Source organism: Dendrobates tinctorius, unplaced genomic scaffold (genome assembly GCF_039654945.1).
Source record: "Dendrobates tinctorius isolate UK_male_01 unplaced genomic scaffold, ASM3965494v1 ptg000155l, whole genome shotgun sequence".
Classification (NCBI taxonomy): domain Eukaryota; kingdom Metazoa; phylum Chordata; class Amphibia; order Anura; family Dendrobatidae; genus Dendrobates; species Dendrobates tinctorius.
This window is the reverse complement of record NW_027361822.1, coordinates 6,715,235-6,730,511: the sequence shown is the minus strand read 5'-3', so window position 1 is coordinate 6,730,511 and position 15,277 is coordinate 6,715,235. Positions and strand designations below refer to the sequence as shown.

At 40.7% G+C, this 15,277-nt stretch overlaps 1 protein-coding gene across 1 annotated transcript in view; it reads right to left on the bottom strand.

Moving 5' to 3' along the window:
- Positions 1-15,277, bottom strand: part of LOC141051170 (uncharacterized) — a 211,955-nt gene that overhangs the window by 169,557 nt on the left and 27,121 nt on the right. Inside the window, 1 exon segment of the mRNA XM_073548035.1 lies at positions 10,192-11,348. Within this exon segment, the coding sequence (XP_073404136.1) occupies positions 10,192-11,348 (1,157 nt within the window).

Sequence of the window (15,277 nt, the reverse complement as noted above, 5' to 3'; positions counted from 1 at the left end):
ACACACACACACAGCTCACACGTATCACACACCTCACACGTATCACACACAAAGCTTACACGTATCACGTGTGAGCTATGTGTGATACGTGTGAGCTGGGTGTGATACGTGTGAGCTTTGTGTGTGATACGTGTGAGCTGGGTGTATCACACACCCAGCTCACACGTAACACAGCTCACACGTATCACACACACAGCTCACACGTATCACACATAGCTCACACGTATCACACACCCAGCTCACACGTAACACACACAGCTCACACGTATCGCACACCCAGCTCATACATATCTCACATCACACGTATCACACACAGCTCACGCGTAACACACACAGCTCACACGTATCACACACAGCTCACATGTATCACACACACACACAGCTCACACGTATCACACACTCTGTATCAAAGCTCACACACAAGTAGCTCACACAGCTCACGCTCACACAAGTAACTTACACACACGTATCACACAGCTCAGGCTCACACACAGCTCACATGTATCACACACACATGTATCACACAACTTACACACAGCTCACACACACATGTATCACACAACTCACACACAGCTCACACACACATGTATCACACAACTCACAACCAGCTCAAACACGCATGTATCACGATGACAGACAGCAGTCCTGCATAAACCAAGGAATGATGCGCACAGGACCTGATGAGGTCACAGGAGGGGAGGAGTCATGGGTCACATGATCAGGGGGCCCTGACACCTTCCCTCCTGTGACCGCATCAATTACAGCCTCTTGCAGGACCACAGCATCAGCGTGCAGAGGCTAAATTGTAGGTGCTGCAGGTAGAGGATCGCATAATGCCGCCCCTGCTGCCTGCCGCTTGAGCAGCTGGTGCAAATCGCCTCATTATAGGTGCGGCCCTGCTTGCAAGCCTTAATTCAGACAGCATTATATTCTTTAGATATGCCTCCCTCTTTCCATTTGATAAACATTTCTTTCTTCCTTTTTAGCATGTGTTTAAGTTCTGTGTTCATCCATCCTGGTTTCCTCAAATGCTTCCAATTCTTCCCTTTTTTCGGAATTGTTAACAACTGTGCTTTGAGAATTTCATTTTTCAAGATTTTCCATCCTTCCCAGACATTTTTGTCCTTAAGGATATACAGCCATTGGATCCCTCCAATTCTCTTTCTGAATCCCTTAAAATCTGCCTTTCTGAAATCTAACCTTGATGTCTGAGTCTTCACAGGTCTTCCTCCTCTAGTTATCCAAAATTCTAAAATAGCATGGTCGCTACCTCCTAGGGTCCCAGCCACTTTTACCTCCTCAACCATTTCCTCCCTGTTTATAAGGATTAGATCCAAGGTAGCAGTTCCCCTTATTTTCTCCCCTACCTTTTGGAAGATAAAGTTGTCAGCAAGAGAGGATAAGAATTTCCTTGACCTGTTAGTTTTGCCTGAGAGAGATTCCCAACAAATGTCTGGATAGTTGAAATCACCCATGACAACTATGTCATATTTTTTGGACAACTTGGCCATTTGATGCATAAAGAGTTCATCCATATCTTCAGCTTGCACAGGCCTCCTGTAGTAAATGCCTACAATGGTGTCCTTTCCATTGTTCTGTCCTTGTATTCTTACCCAAACAGTTTCCACAGAACTCCCAGGCTCTGAAGCTTCAATCTCTGTGCAGATATACGCGTTTCTAACATACAGTGCGACACCTCCTCCTTGTTTATCAAGTCTGTTTCTAGCAAATAAGTTGTATCCTTCTAGCCTTGTATTCCAATCATGTGTATTGTCCCACCAAGTTTCAGTGATTCCAATGACATCATATTTCTTTTTCTGCGTTAGTAGTTCCAGTTCTCCTTGTTTGTTGCCCATGCTTTGTGCATTAGTATAGAAACATTTTAGTTTGTGATTGGTTTCTCTTTCGCCAATATTTTTATTATTTAGATTTTTTTGTCTTTGTTCTTCCTTTCCACTTCTAATAGCAGAGTTCTCAATATCATTTGTCAGGTGTATGGCTTTTTCTGGCCTTTTGCTTCCCTTCCTGCATTGTTCTAGTTTAAAGCTCTCCTTATAAGTGCAGTAAGGCGACTTCCAAATACATGTTTTCCAGGGTTCGTAAGGTGCACCCCATCTCTAGCAAGTAGTCCATCGTATAGGTAATTCACTCCGTCATCCAGAAATCCAAATCGTTGCTGACGGCACCATCGACGTAAAATCTTATTCCACCTCCTTGTTCCATGGCCATCCACTGGGAGGATGGATGAGAAGACCACCTGCACTCCCAGTTCTTTCACTTTCTTACCTAAGTTTTTAAAGTCCCTGCAGATGGTTTCCAGGTCGTTTCTCGCTGTGTCATTTGTCCCACATGTATTAGCAGGAATGGGTAGTCATCTGAAGGTCTGAAGAGCCCTGATATCCTGTCAGACACATCTTTAATTTTTGCACCTGGACGACAGCACATTTCTCTTGAGGTTATATCCGGTCTGCAGATAGCGGCCTCTGTTCCTCTCAACAGGGAATCCCCCATGACCACCACTCTCCGTTTCTTCTTCACAACATTTTTCTTTCTCCATCCAGGAGGACTCTGAAGGTGTACAAGGTTGCTGTTTGTGAGCAAAGTCTTATCCTGATGTATTTCTTCATTGTTCTCCTGCGTGAGAGCCTGGTACTGGTTCCTGAGCAGTATGGGCGCCGACTGCCTCCCGATCCTCCTGCTTCTCTGGGTCACATGCTTCCATTCCTCTGTTTCTTCAGGTGCACTTCGAATTTCTTATCTTTATGTAACATGAAGAGATAATTCTGCTCTGTCTAAGAACTCGTCACCTTCCTTAATGATCTTGAATGTAGCTAACCTCTCTTCGAGATTTTGCAACTTTTCCTCCAACAGGGACACAAGCTTGCATTTGTGGCATGTGAAGTTTGGCTTTTCCACTGGTAAGTCTGTGAACATGTAGCAAGAAATGCAGCTCACCAAATGGCTCCTGGCCTCTACCATGTTCTTATTATTAAAGAGATATCAAAGCGGTAAAAAATGTGCCAAAATTTGCACGCTAGTAGAAGTTTCCAGTAGATGAGACCCCAGTAAAAGAACTTAAAGGGAACCTGTCAGCTTTATTGGCTGATATATAAGATGCGGCAACTGCCTTTCAGGGCTTATCTACAGCATTATATATTGCTGTAGATAAGCCCCTGATCCAACCTGCAAGATAAGAAAAATAAATTTTATTATACTCACCCGGGGGGCGGTCCGGTGCGGTTCAGTTCGATCGATGTCGCAGGTTCGGGTCCGGCGCTTCCCATCTTCTTATGATCACCGCCCTCCTGCTTGCTTCATGGCTCCTCGGCATCGCACTCCTACGCAGGAATACTTATCTCCGCTGTTGAGGGCAGAGCAAAGTAATGTAGTGCGCAGGCGCTGGGCCTCTCTGACCTTTCCTGGTGCCTGCGCACTGCAGTAAAAAGATGGGAGGACCTGCGACACCCATTGGATCGGACTCCCCCCGGGTGAGTATAGTAAAACCTATTTTTCTTATCTTGCAGGTCGGATCGGGGGCTTATCTACAGCATTATAGAATCCTGTAGATAAGTCCTGATACGCAGTGGCCGTATCTTACAGCTATGGCAAAAATTAACAGACCATTACATCAAATCCCTGTCATGGGCAGCCCATTCTCCAGACCTGAACCCCATTGAAAACCTCTGGAATGTAATCAAGAGGATGATGGAGTCACAAGACACCAAACAAAGAAGAACTGCTTAAATTTTTGCGCCAGAAGCAGGGTGAAAGACTGGTGGAAAGCATGCCAAGACGCATGAAAGCTGTTTTTAAAAATCATGGTTATTCCACAAAATATTGATTTCTGAACTCATCCTGAGTTAAAACATTAGTATTGTTTCTAAATGATTATGAACTTGTTTTCTTTGCATTAACTGAGGTCTGAAAGCACGTTTTTTTTTTTTTTATTTTGACCATTTCTCCTTTTCTGAAAAAAAACCCCAAAATGTTTTGCTTGGAAATTTGGACACATGTTGTCAGTAGTTTATAGAATCAAAGAACAATTTACATTTTACTCAAAAATATACCTATAAAGAGAAAAATCAGACAAACTGAACATTTGGAAGTGGTCTCTTAAGGTTTGCTTTAAGTGATGCCTGCGATGCAAACTCTCCGAGGACTAGGAAAGGTGTGAGAGCACTTCTATGATTACTGATGATAGATATTTTCAGGAAATAACCATGGATATTTGGACAATATTGAGTTGTGGTTTACAGATTTTGCCCAGAATTGTTAACGACTTGACCCAATGTCTAAGACATGACTAAGGAATGAGGTCGGTTTTCAAAACCACCAAACTTGGTGTGCCAAATCTCCGATGCAAGGACTTTTGACTTCTGTATGTTGTCTTAGGAGACCCACAGACATCGTACCCTGCATACTGCCTAAGGATTTATATCTAGTATACAAATTGTCTCTTTAGAAAGAAAGAGGACTTTTACTCTACAGCGCCACCTATTGGTATTAGCGATCCTACAAGTCACAATCAACCCTTTAACGAGTCTTTTAATATGACTTAGGATAAAAACCAAATCAGAATCTCAATTTGCAGAAACGGTGTTTCGAGCTATTGGCTCTCGTCAGTGCAAAGTATGAGATCTGATTTGGCTAGGTGAGAGGCTCTGGACTGGACTAGTATGCAGTCACCAGGCCTAAAAATGGTTTCCCCGGGTGTAGAAGGAACCTGCACCTTAGCACATCTTACACCTGCTACCTTCTTACTTCCGCATGGTGATCTACGTATAAATGCTGTTCCCAAACATTCCCTATATAAACGAGCTGCAGACAACCACCCCAGACCGAATGGCAGACCTCATAAAGTGGAAATGGGGCGAGGCAATAAGAGTATATTCATTTACCCTTTCATTGCATAAATGTTAGTATTACTAGTGTATGTAACAGCTAGAACTGATAAGTTTGTTATGACGACACTATGTAGAGAGACGCCCACAATCAGGCATCTTAAAACGTCAGTTAACACAAATGTAAAATATCACATTGCTCCTCCAGTAATCATATATGAAGACATTTACAGACAAGATATCAGTTGGTGAATGGGATTTGTTCCCGCCAGACTATCATAGCATTGGGAAGTAGCTGATGGATAAATTGTGTGTAAATAATAAAAAGGGAGGAATTGTTATGGTAACTATTTAGACAATTTATAGATCTTTGATAATTTAATATTGTTTAATATAAGTGTTATACATAAAAGCAATAACACAGAGCATTGTCTCTGATATAGAGGTGTCTTTGTGTTAAGGTTTCTTTGTTACAGAAGACATAGAAAGCTGGATAAAACAAGGTTTCAAGGAATTCAACAGTTTCCATGTTTTTTGACCTTGTTATTCCCAACTTAAATATTTTCTTTCCCCAATTAAAGTATCTTCTCCCTTAGGAGATGTAAAGCCATGGCCCCTTTTCATATCTCTGTGGTTGTAATAAAGACTTGTGACTAGGTATCTGAGAGCAGACAAGCCGGTACCCTAACAGACACTGGTTTTGTGCCCTTGTCTCCGATCGTTCGACTCTTTGATTTGATCAAAACTTGCAAAACATGTGAAGCTTTTGAGTTTCTCCTAAACCTTTCCATCCAGGTTTCCACATCATTACGTACCAGGTGTATGGAGAAGAACTATGTGTGTATGACATGTAGGGAGCAGAGCTGCTTGTGTACAGCGTGTACGGAGCAGACCCATGTGTGCTAAGTGTATGGTGCAAAGCCGTCTCCCATGCCTCCTCTGAATCATCCAAATGGTCATTGGAATTTCAAATAGGAATGGACATGTTCTGGCGTAAGGGGACCTCGCGTGCTCTGCAGGATTTCAGTCCATGACGGCGCAGTGTGTTACTAACGGTAATGTTTGAGACTTTGGTCCCAGCTATCATCATGTCATTGACCAGGTCCTCCAGTGTAGTTCTCAGCTGATTCCTGACCTTTCTCATAATCATCCTTACCCCACGAGGTGAGATCTTGCATGGAGCCCCAGACCGAGAAAAATTGAAAGTCATCTTCTGTTTCTTCAATTTTCTAATAATTGTGCCAACAGTTGTTGCCTTCTCAGCAAGCTGCTTGCCTAGTGTCCAGTAGCCCATCCCAGCTTTGTGCAGGTCTACAATTTTGTCCCTGGTGTCGACAGCTCTTTGGTCTGGGCCATGGTGGAGAAGTTGGAGTGTGATTGAGTGTGTGGACAGGTGTCTTTTATACAGGTAACAAGTTCAAACAGGTTCAATTAATAGAAGTAATGAGTGCAGAATAGGAGGGCGTCTTAAAGAAAAACTCACAGGTCTGTGAGAGCCAGAGTTCTTGCTGGTTGGTAGGTGATCAAATAATTTCATGCAATAAAATGCCATTTATTTTTTTAAAATCATATAATGTGATTTTCTGTCCTTTTTTTAACAGACCTCACCATTCTTTGTAGGTGGGAAACTTGCGAAATTGGCAGCGTATCATATAGTTACTTTCCTCATTGTAAATGGTTAAATCCAAGGTTCAGCTGCTGGGTCAACTAACATATGCATTAATGATGTGGAAGACGGGATTGTTCATTTTATTTTTATTTTTTAAACTGACACCAAGTATTGTGCAGTATTTACACAATGTTCAAAAGTTACACGAAGAATTAGAAAAGCTGAATGTTTGGGCATCCACTTGACAGATGATATTCAATGTGCATAAATGTAAAGTTACTCATCTGTGTACTAATAATCTGTAGGCCTCATCCTGTACACTTTAGAGACAAAAATACAGGCCGACATCTCTAATCACTAATTTAAGGATTTTTATTTGGTCATACAGCTGTATAAAATAAAGCATGAAGCCATTGATAAGAAAAAGAATGGGTCATTGTTTAAGCAACTTAACTGCTTAACGACCGCCGATACGCCTTTTAACGGTGCCTCCCAGTGGTCCTTGGGCCCTCCTGCATCCTCCAGTGGGCGCCGCAATCTTCCGGGAAAAAAATGGTGGGCGCATGCACAGTGCGCCCACCGAATCTGTCTGCCGGCAGATGTCATTCATTCATTCAACCAACGTGCATTTTGTTCACGGTGATAAACTTTATCACCGTGATCAAAATAAAAAAGTAGTAAAAGTAGTATATAACCCCCCCTTTATCATCTACTTAGTTAGGGAAATATAATGAAATAAAGAAAATATTTTTTTTTTTTTCATTTTTCCATTAGGGTTGAGGTTAGATTTAGGGTTAGGGTTGGAATTAGGGTTAGGGTTGGGATTAGGGGTATGTTGGGGTTAGGGTTGGAACTAGAATTGAGGGGTTTCCACAATTTAGGCACATCAGGGGGTCTCCAAACGCAGCATGGCGCCTTCATTGATTCCAGCCAATTTTGCATTCAAAAAGTCAAATGATGCTCCCTCCCTTCCGAGCCCAGACGTGTGCCCAAACAGTGGTTTACCCCAACATATGGGATATCAGCGTACTCAGAACAAATTGCACACCGACTTTGGGGGTCTAATTTCTCCTGTTACCCTTGGGAAAATAAAAAAAATTGGTGGCTAAAAAATCACTTTTGTGGGAAAAAAATGATTTATTTTCATGGTTCTGCATTTATAAACTTCTGTGAAGCACTTGGGGATTCAAAGTGCTCACCCCACATCTAGATAAGCTCCTTAAGGGGTATTGTTATGAATGAGTCACCGAGGAGGAAAAAACAAAAAGCAAGCTAAGCCCAGAAAACTGGAGAGATGGGTAACTGGCGGATTGCAGATCCCTGATCCTATCCACAACAACTAGCAGTAGCCATGGAGCATGCTTACGGTGGTCCTAGACGCCTCGTCACGGCCAGAGAACTAAATAAGCCTAAAGAAAGAAAGGGAAAATCTAAACTGCCCCAGAGCAGACCCCAAAGCAATAGTCAGCCCCCAACATGTATTGTCGGTGAAACAAGATGAAAACACAGACACATAGAAAGATAGGCTGAGCAAACGATGGGGCCCTCACTAACTAGAAAGGACAGGAAAGAAAAGCTGCTGTCTGCAATCACACAAAAAACCCTGCCAAAAAAAATGTCCAACACGTCTGATAGAAAAAGGCCCTGAAGTCGCTAGACTTCAAATCACTATATCAGCACTCAGGTATATTCTGAAGACAGAGCAAAAGAGATCAACTGATCAGAGACAAAATGGGGATTCAGCCCAGTCCCAGCCAGGGCTGGCTGAACACAAAAACTAAGTAAACCAGACAAAAACTCATATGAACAATAGCAGAGAAAACTTAGCTTTAGGAAGGCGGGAACCAAACTGGAAACCAGAAGCCACAGTCAGGAAAAATCACCAGCAAGAAACTAGGGAGTTGGCTGCCTTAAATCCAATCAGAAACTCCTGATGTACAATCGCAGTCCTCTTCCTCAGGTGGCCGGTCTCTGCCATTTAGATCAGCTTCATTACCTCCCTTCACCAACAGAGGGAGTCCAGATAGAGAACTCACTACTCCTCTGTCAGCACAGCCAGCTCCATAACCCTCACCAGAAGCCAGAGGCAAACCCGAAAATGAGCTCACAACAGGGTTTAGTTTCCAAAATGGGATCACTTGTTGGGGGTTTCCACTGTTTAGGATCATCAGGGGCTCTCTAAACACAACATAGCTTCCAATCTCAATTCAAGCCAATTCTGCATTGAAAAAGTCAAACGGCGCTCCTTCCATTCCAAGGCCTGCCGTGCGCCCAAACAGTGGTTAATCCCCACATATGGGGTATTGGCGTATTCAGGAGAAATAGCTCAACAAATTTTGTGGTTCATTTTCTCTTTTTACACTTGTGAAAATAAAAAAAATTGGTTCTAAAGTAAAATATTTGTAAAAATAAGTTAAATGTTAATTTTTTCCTTCCACATTGCTTCAATTCCTATGAAGAACGTAAAGGGTTAATAAACTCCTTGAATGCGGTTTTGAGCACCTTGAGGGGTGCAGTTTTTAGAATGGTATCACTTTTGGGTATTTTCTGTCATATTGACCTCTCAAAGTGACTTCAAATGTGAGGTGGTCTCTAAAAAAAATGGTTTTGTAAATTTTGTTGCAAAAATGAGAAATCGCTGGTCAACTTTTAACCCTTATAACTTCCTAACAAAAAAAAAATTTGTTTCCAAAATTGTGCTGATGTAAAGTAGACATGTGGGAAATGTCATTTATTAAGTACTTTTTGTGACATAGCTCTCTGATTTAAGGGCATAAAAATTAAATGTTTGAAAATTGCTAAATTTTCTCGATATTTCCATTTTTTTTTATAAATAAACAAGTTACAGCGAAGAAGTTTTACCACTAACATGAAGTAAACTATGTCACGAAAAAACAATCTCAGAGTCAGCGGGATCTGCTAAAGTGTTCCAGTGTTATAAGCACATAAGGGGTTAATCCAAGCATGCTAATAGGATAATATTTAGTGGTGAGCAAGTATACTCGTTGCTCGGTTTTCCAGAGCATGCTTGGGTGTCCTCAGAGTACTTTGCCGTGCTCGGAAATTTAGTTTCTGTCGACACAGCTGCATGATTTGCAGCTGCTGGACAGCCTGAATACACGTGAGGAATGCCTGTTTGTTAGGGAATCGCACATGTATTCTGGCTGCCTAGCAGCTTCAAATCATGCAGCTGAGGCGACAAAAACTAAATCTCCAAGCATGCCAAAATACTCGGAGACCACCCGAGCATGCTCAGAAAAACCCGAGCAACGAGTATACTCGCTTATCACTAATAATATTAGATAATATTAGAATCAACTAATAGGATGCCACTTTTGCAAAAAAAGCTGGCCTAGCAACCTTAGCTTAAATTAAGTGAAATTTCATAGTTTTGCTAAAACTGTGAATCGATTTCTAAAATTTTTCATCTTCCTTATTGCAAACAGATTGGTGGTGTCTTAAGACCCAACAGATTGCTCAAAAAAAAACCAAACAAACAGGAAAGTGCACAGCTTAGGAGACTTGAGCGCTGAGCTTCTACAGACCTATTTGTCACTGTCTCTCAGCAATGGAAGCCTAAAACTCCTACCCCTCTCCCAGGAGATGCTGGTCCAGTCCAACCAAAGGCAGAGGGTGAATGATGTAAAAAAATATAAATAAATAATGCATTTCTTGTTCTTGATGCTGCCCACAACCTACAACCTGTCATCTTAGGCACTGTATGTCAAGTGCGTGGTGTCAAATACTGCCATGGTAATTTCTCTGATGTGTAATAAGAGCTGATTTGGCTTTAAAACATTTCCCACATTCTGAACATGAAAATGGTTTCTCTCCTGTGTGAATTCTCAGATGTGCATCAAGATTTGATTTCTGTTTAAAACATTTCCCACATTCTGAACATGAAAATGGCTTCTCCCCTGTGTGAGTTCTCTGATGTCTAAAAAGAGATGATTTGTCTGTAAAACATTTCCCACATTCTGAACATGAAAATGGCTTCTCCCCTGTGTGAATTCTCTGATGTCTAAAAAGAGATGATTTGTCTGTAAAACATTTCCCACATTCTGAACATGAAAATGGCTTCTCTCCTGTGTGAATTCTCAGATGTGTACCAAGAATCGATTTGTGTTTAAAGCATTTCCCACATTCTGAGCATGAAAATGGCTTCTTCTCTGTGTGAGTTATCAGATGTTTAGCAAGATCAGATTTCTGAGAAAAACATCTCCCACATACAGAACATGAAAATAACTTCTCCCCAGTGTGAATTTTCTTATGTCTTACAAGAGTTGATTTGTCTTTAAAACATTTCTTACATTTTGAACATGAAAATGGTTTTTCTCCTGTGTGATTTCTCTGATGTGCATCAAGATCATATTTCTTTGTAAAACATTTTCCACAATGGGAACAAGAAAAAGGCTTCTCCCCTGTGTGACCTCTCAGATGTGTAACAAGATTTGTTTTGTGATTAAAACATTTCCCACATTCTGAACATGAAAATGGCTTCTCTCCTGTGTGAATTCTCAGATGTGTATCAAGATTCGATTTGTGTTTAAAGCATTTCCCACATTTTGAGCATGAAAATGGCTTCTCCCCTGTGTGCCTTCTTTGATGTGTCACAAGATGAGATTTCTGATTAAAACATTTCCCACATTCCGACTTCTTTTTTGTGTGAGTGCTTTGATGTTTACTATCTGATCTGTTATCTTTATTTTGTTTCATATTCTGTGATGAGTCAGAAGATAGGAGCTGTTGAAAAGTATCAGATGATGGATCTTTGCAGTGAAGGGCTGGAAGTATTACTGGAATAATGGCATGTTCTTCATATGGATCTGGTGCGATACCACGATCATCTGCTATAACATCTGAAGATATATGTGCCTCTGATCCCCTGGTATAGTCATCTGTCAAAAATGAAACCATTATTACTATCTATCATAACCTTAGTAGCATATGTATTTTTAAATATTATATATTTTATGATATATATACAGTGTTCAGCATAAATGAGTAGACCTCCTTAGAAAAGTAAGATTTTATTCAATAACTCACTGAACACAAGAACAATTTCCAAAATTTTGTCAAAACTGAATGTCAAAGAACATTTTTTTAAACCATAACATGAAAGTGAGCTTAATAATATAACTTTCATTACAAAATCTTCAATTTTACTAAAATTAGTTGATGCAGAAATAAATATACCCCACATCAAAAGCTGCTACATCTAGTATTTTATATGACCTCCATGATTTTTAAGGATAACACCAAGTCTTCTAACCCTGGCTTGGCTTTCTGTTTCTTTAACTGCAGTGAACTTGAATATCGATTTTCTTCAACCTTTCTAATAAGAAGATGCTCCTGTTTAGATGTTAACTTCCATGGTCGGCCCGGAGGTCAATGTAAGATGGTTGCAGTTCAATCTTTATTTTTTTTGTATCACTTTTGCTACATTATTCTGGCTGTTAAGTAAGGGGATTTTCTCTGTTAAGGAACTCTTTTATAATACTCAATAATTATACTTAACTGTACTCAAATTCTTATTACTTGGAATCTTGAAATCTAAACCTTAGCTTTACTCTTAAAACTTTCATTAGGCTATACTAATTTTTGCAACATGGTTTTTGTGACATAACCTAATATTTTGACCATATTGGACTGTAAACTAAAGGACTATAGATTACAAACTGTAATACCTGGGGTGACCTTGAGACTCCTTGCATCAAAGTGCAATTCTCTGTTAAAGAAAGAATATCAGGGATCCCTTGGAACCCTTTTCTATTTTGGCTACCTCCAAGCTAGCTGGTAAGTTGGTAGCATTTTGTTAACTTCCTGGTAAGAATAAGTCAATAACTGGACAATAAAATTAACATGGACCATATACATTTTGTCATAAATCAAGTTGGAACTTTAAGTCTCCACATCTCGGCATGCTTAGCATGTCAGTTTCCGCAAGGAGAAATGATATTTCACAAACATTAAAATTTAGACCCCAATTTTTTTTATTTTCACAAGAGTAACAGGAGAAAATGGACACCAAAACTTGTACGCCGAGTACAGAATATGTGGATGAAAACTACTGTTTGGGCTCGGAAGGGAAGGGGCGCCATTTGACTTTTTGGGTGCAAAATTTGCTGGAATCATTACCGGATGCCATGTTGCGTTTGGAGTGCCCCTGATGTGCCTAAACAGTGGCTAACCCACAAGTGACCACATTTTGTAAACTAGACCCCTCAAGGAATGTATTTTAGATGTGTGATGACCACCTTAAACCCCCAGGTGCTTCACAAAAGTTTATAATGTAGAGCTGTGAAAATAAAAAATCATATTTTTTCCACAAAAAATATTCTTTTAGCCCCAAATTTTTTTTTTTCACAAAAGTAACAGAGGAAAATGTACCTCAAAATAAGTTGTGCAGTTTCTCCTGAGTATGTCAATAACCCATATGTGAGGGAAAACTACTGTTTGGGGACACAGCAGGGCTCAGAAAGGAAGGAGTAACATTTTGCAACACAAACTTTGATGGAATAGTCTGCGGTTTTCATGTCGCATTTGAAGAACCCCTCATGTGCTTAACCCCTTTACCCCCAAGGGTGGTTTGTACGTTCATGACCGGGCCAATATTTACAATTCTGACCACTGTCCAGTTATGAGATTATAACTCTGGAACGCTTCAACGGATCTAGGCGATTCTGAGACTGTTTTCTCGTGACATATTGTACTTCACTATAGTGGTAAAATTTTTTCGCTATAACTTGCGTTTATTTATAAAAAAAAAAAACAAGAAATATGGCAAAAATTTTGAAAATTTTGCAATTTTCAAACTTTGAATTTTTAGGCCCGTAAAACAGAGAAATATGTGACACAAAATAGTTAATAAATAACATTTCCCACATGTCTGCTTTACATCAGCACAATTTGGGCAACAAAATTTTTTTGTTAGGAAGCTATAAGGGTTAAAAGTTGACCAGCGATTTCTCATTTTTACAACAAAACTTACAAAACCATTTTTTTAGGGACCGCCTCACATTTGAAGTCACTTTGAGAGGTCTATATGACAGAAAATACCCAAAAGTGACACCATTCTAAAAACTGCACCCCTCAAGCTACTCAAAACTACATTCAAGAAGATTATTAATCCTTCAGGTGCTTCACAGGAGCTGAAGTAACGTGGAAGGAAAAAATGAACATTTAACTTTTTAGTCAAAAAAATGATATTTTAGCAACAATTTTTTTATTTTCCCAAGGGTAACAGGAGAAATTGGACCCCAAAAGTTGTTGTCCAATTTGTCCTGAGTACGCTGATGCCCAATATGTGGGGGGAGCCACTGTTTGGGCACATAGCAGGGCTCAGAAAGGAAGGAGCGCCGTTTGACTTTTTCAACCTAAAATTGGCTGGAATTGAGATCGGACGCCATGTCGTGTTAGACGAGCGCCTGATGTGCCTAAACAGTGGAAACCCCCCACAAGTGACCCCATTTGGAAACTAGACCCCCTAAGGAACTTAATTAGATGTGTGGTGAGCACTTTGAACCCCCAAGTGTTTCGCTAAAGTTTATAATGCCTGGGCGTGAAAAAAAAATATTTTTTTTCACAAAAATGATTTCTTAGTCCCCAATTTTTAATTTTCCCAAGGGTAACAGGAGAAATTGGACCCCAAAAGTTGTTGTCCAATTTGTCCCGAGTACGCCGATACCCCACATGTGGGAGAAAACTACTGTTTGGGCACTCGTCGGGGCTCGAAAGGGAAGTAATGACGTTTTGGAATGCAGACTTTGATGGAATGGTCTGCGGGCGTCATGTTCCGTTTGCAGAGCCCCTGATGTGCCTAAACAGTAGAAACCCCCACAAGTGACCCCATTTTGGAAACTAGACCCCCTAAGGAACTTATCTAGATGTGTGGTGAGAACTTTGAACCCCCAAGTGTTTCACTAAAGATTATAATTCCAGGGTGTAAAAATATAAAATCCTATTTTGTTCCCACATAAATGATCATTTAGTCCCCAATTTTTGATTTTCCCAAGAGTAACAGAAGAAATTGGACCCCAAAAGTCGTTGTCCAATTTGTCCTGAGTACGCTGGTACCCCAAATGTGGGAAAAAACTGTTTAGGCACACGTCGGGGCTCGAAAGGGAAGTAGTGACGTTTTGGAATGCAGACTTTGATGGTCTGCAGACGTCATGTTCCGTTTGCAGAACCCCTGATGTGCCTAAACAGGAAAAAACCCCACATGTGACATCATTTTGGATACTAGACCCCCAAAGAACAAATCTATATGTGCCCCCAACTAATCTAATGTAAATTAGTAGTGCATGACCACTCGGAACACTGGAGTGTTGTATAAAATTCAACACTCCAATATTGCCGAATTTCCGGCTTCTTCAGGATCCCCATATGGAGGACCAGGCCCCAAAACTGCGTCATTTCAACTGCGTCTACAGGAGACCATTTTGAAAATGATGAACGCGTGTATTGCTCCAAAAATTGACGAGCGTACAAATTAGTTTGCTCCACCATGAGGTTAATAAAATCCTCAGAGAAAAAGACTTTGAAAAGGTCAATTTCTGTGAGGCCGGTGGTGTCAATCTTGATTCCTAATTCTGCCACAAAATCAGAAATCAGTGGCTCGAAATAGTCGGGGGGCGAGGTCCATACGGGGAGCGCTGAAAAAAAAAAGAAAAACGGCAGGCACAGCTTTGATAAGTGACGTGTGTCACTTATCCAAGCTTGCAGCTGCGGGATATGTGTACGGAAGTGGTGCAAAGGGGGCTAAGGAAAAAAAGGCGAGCACGAGTGTTGATCAGTGAACTGTGTCACCGATCAACTCTTGCGCACG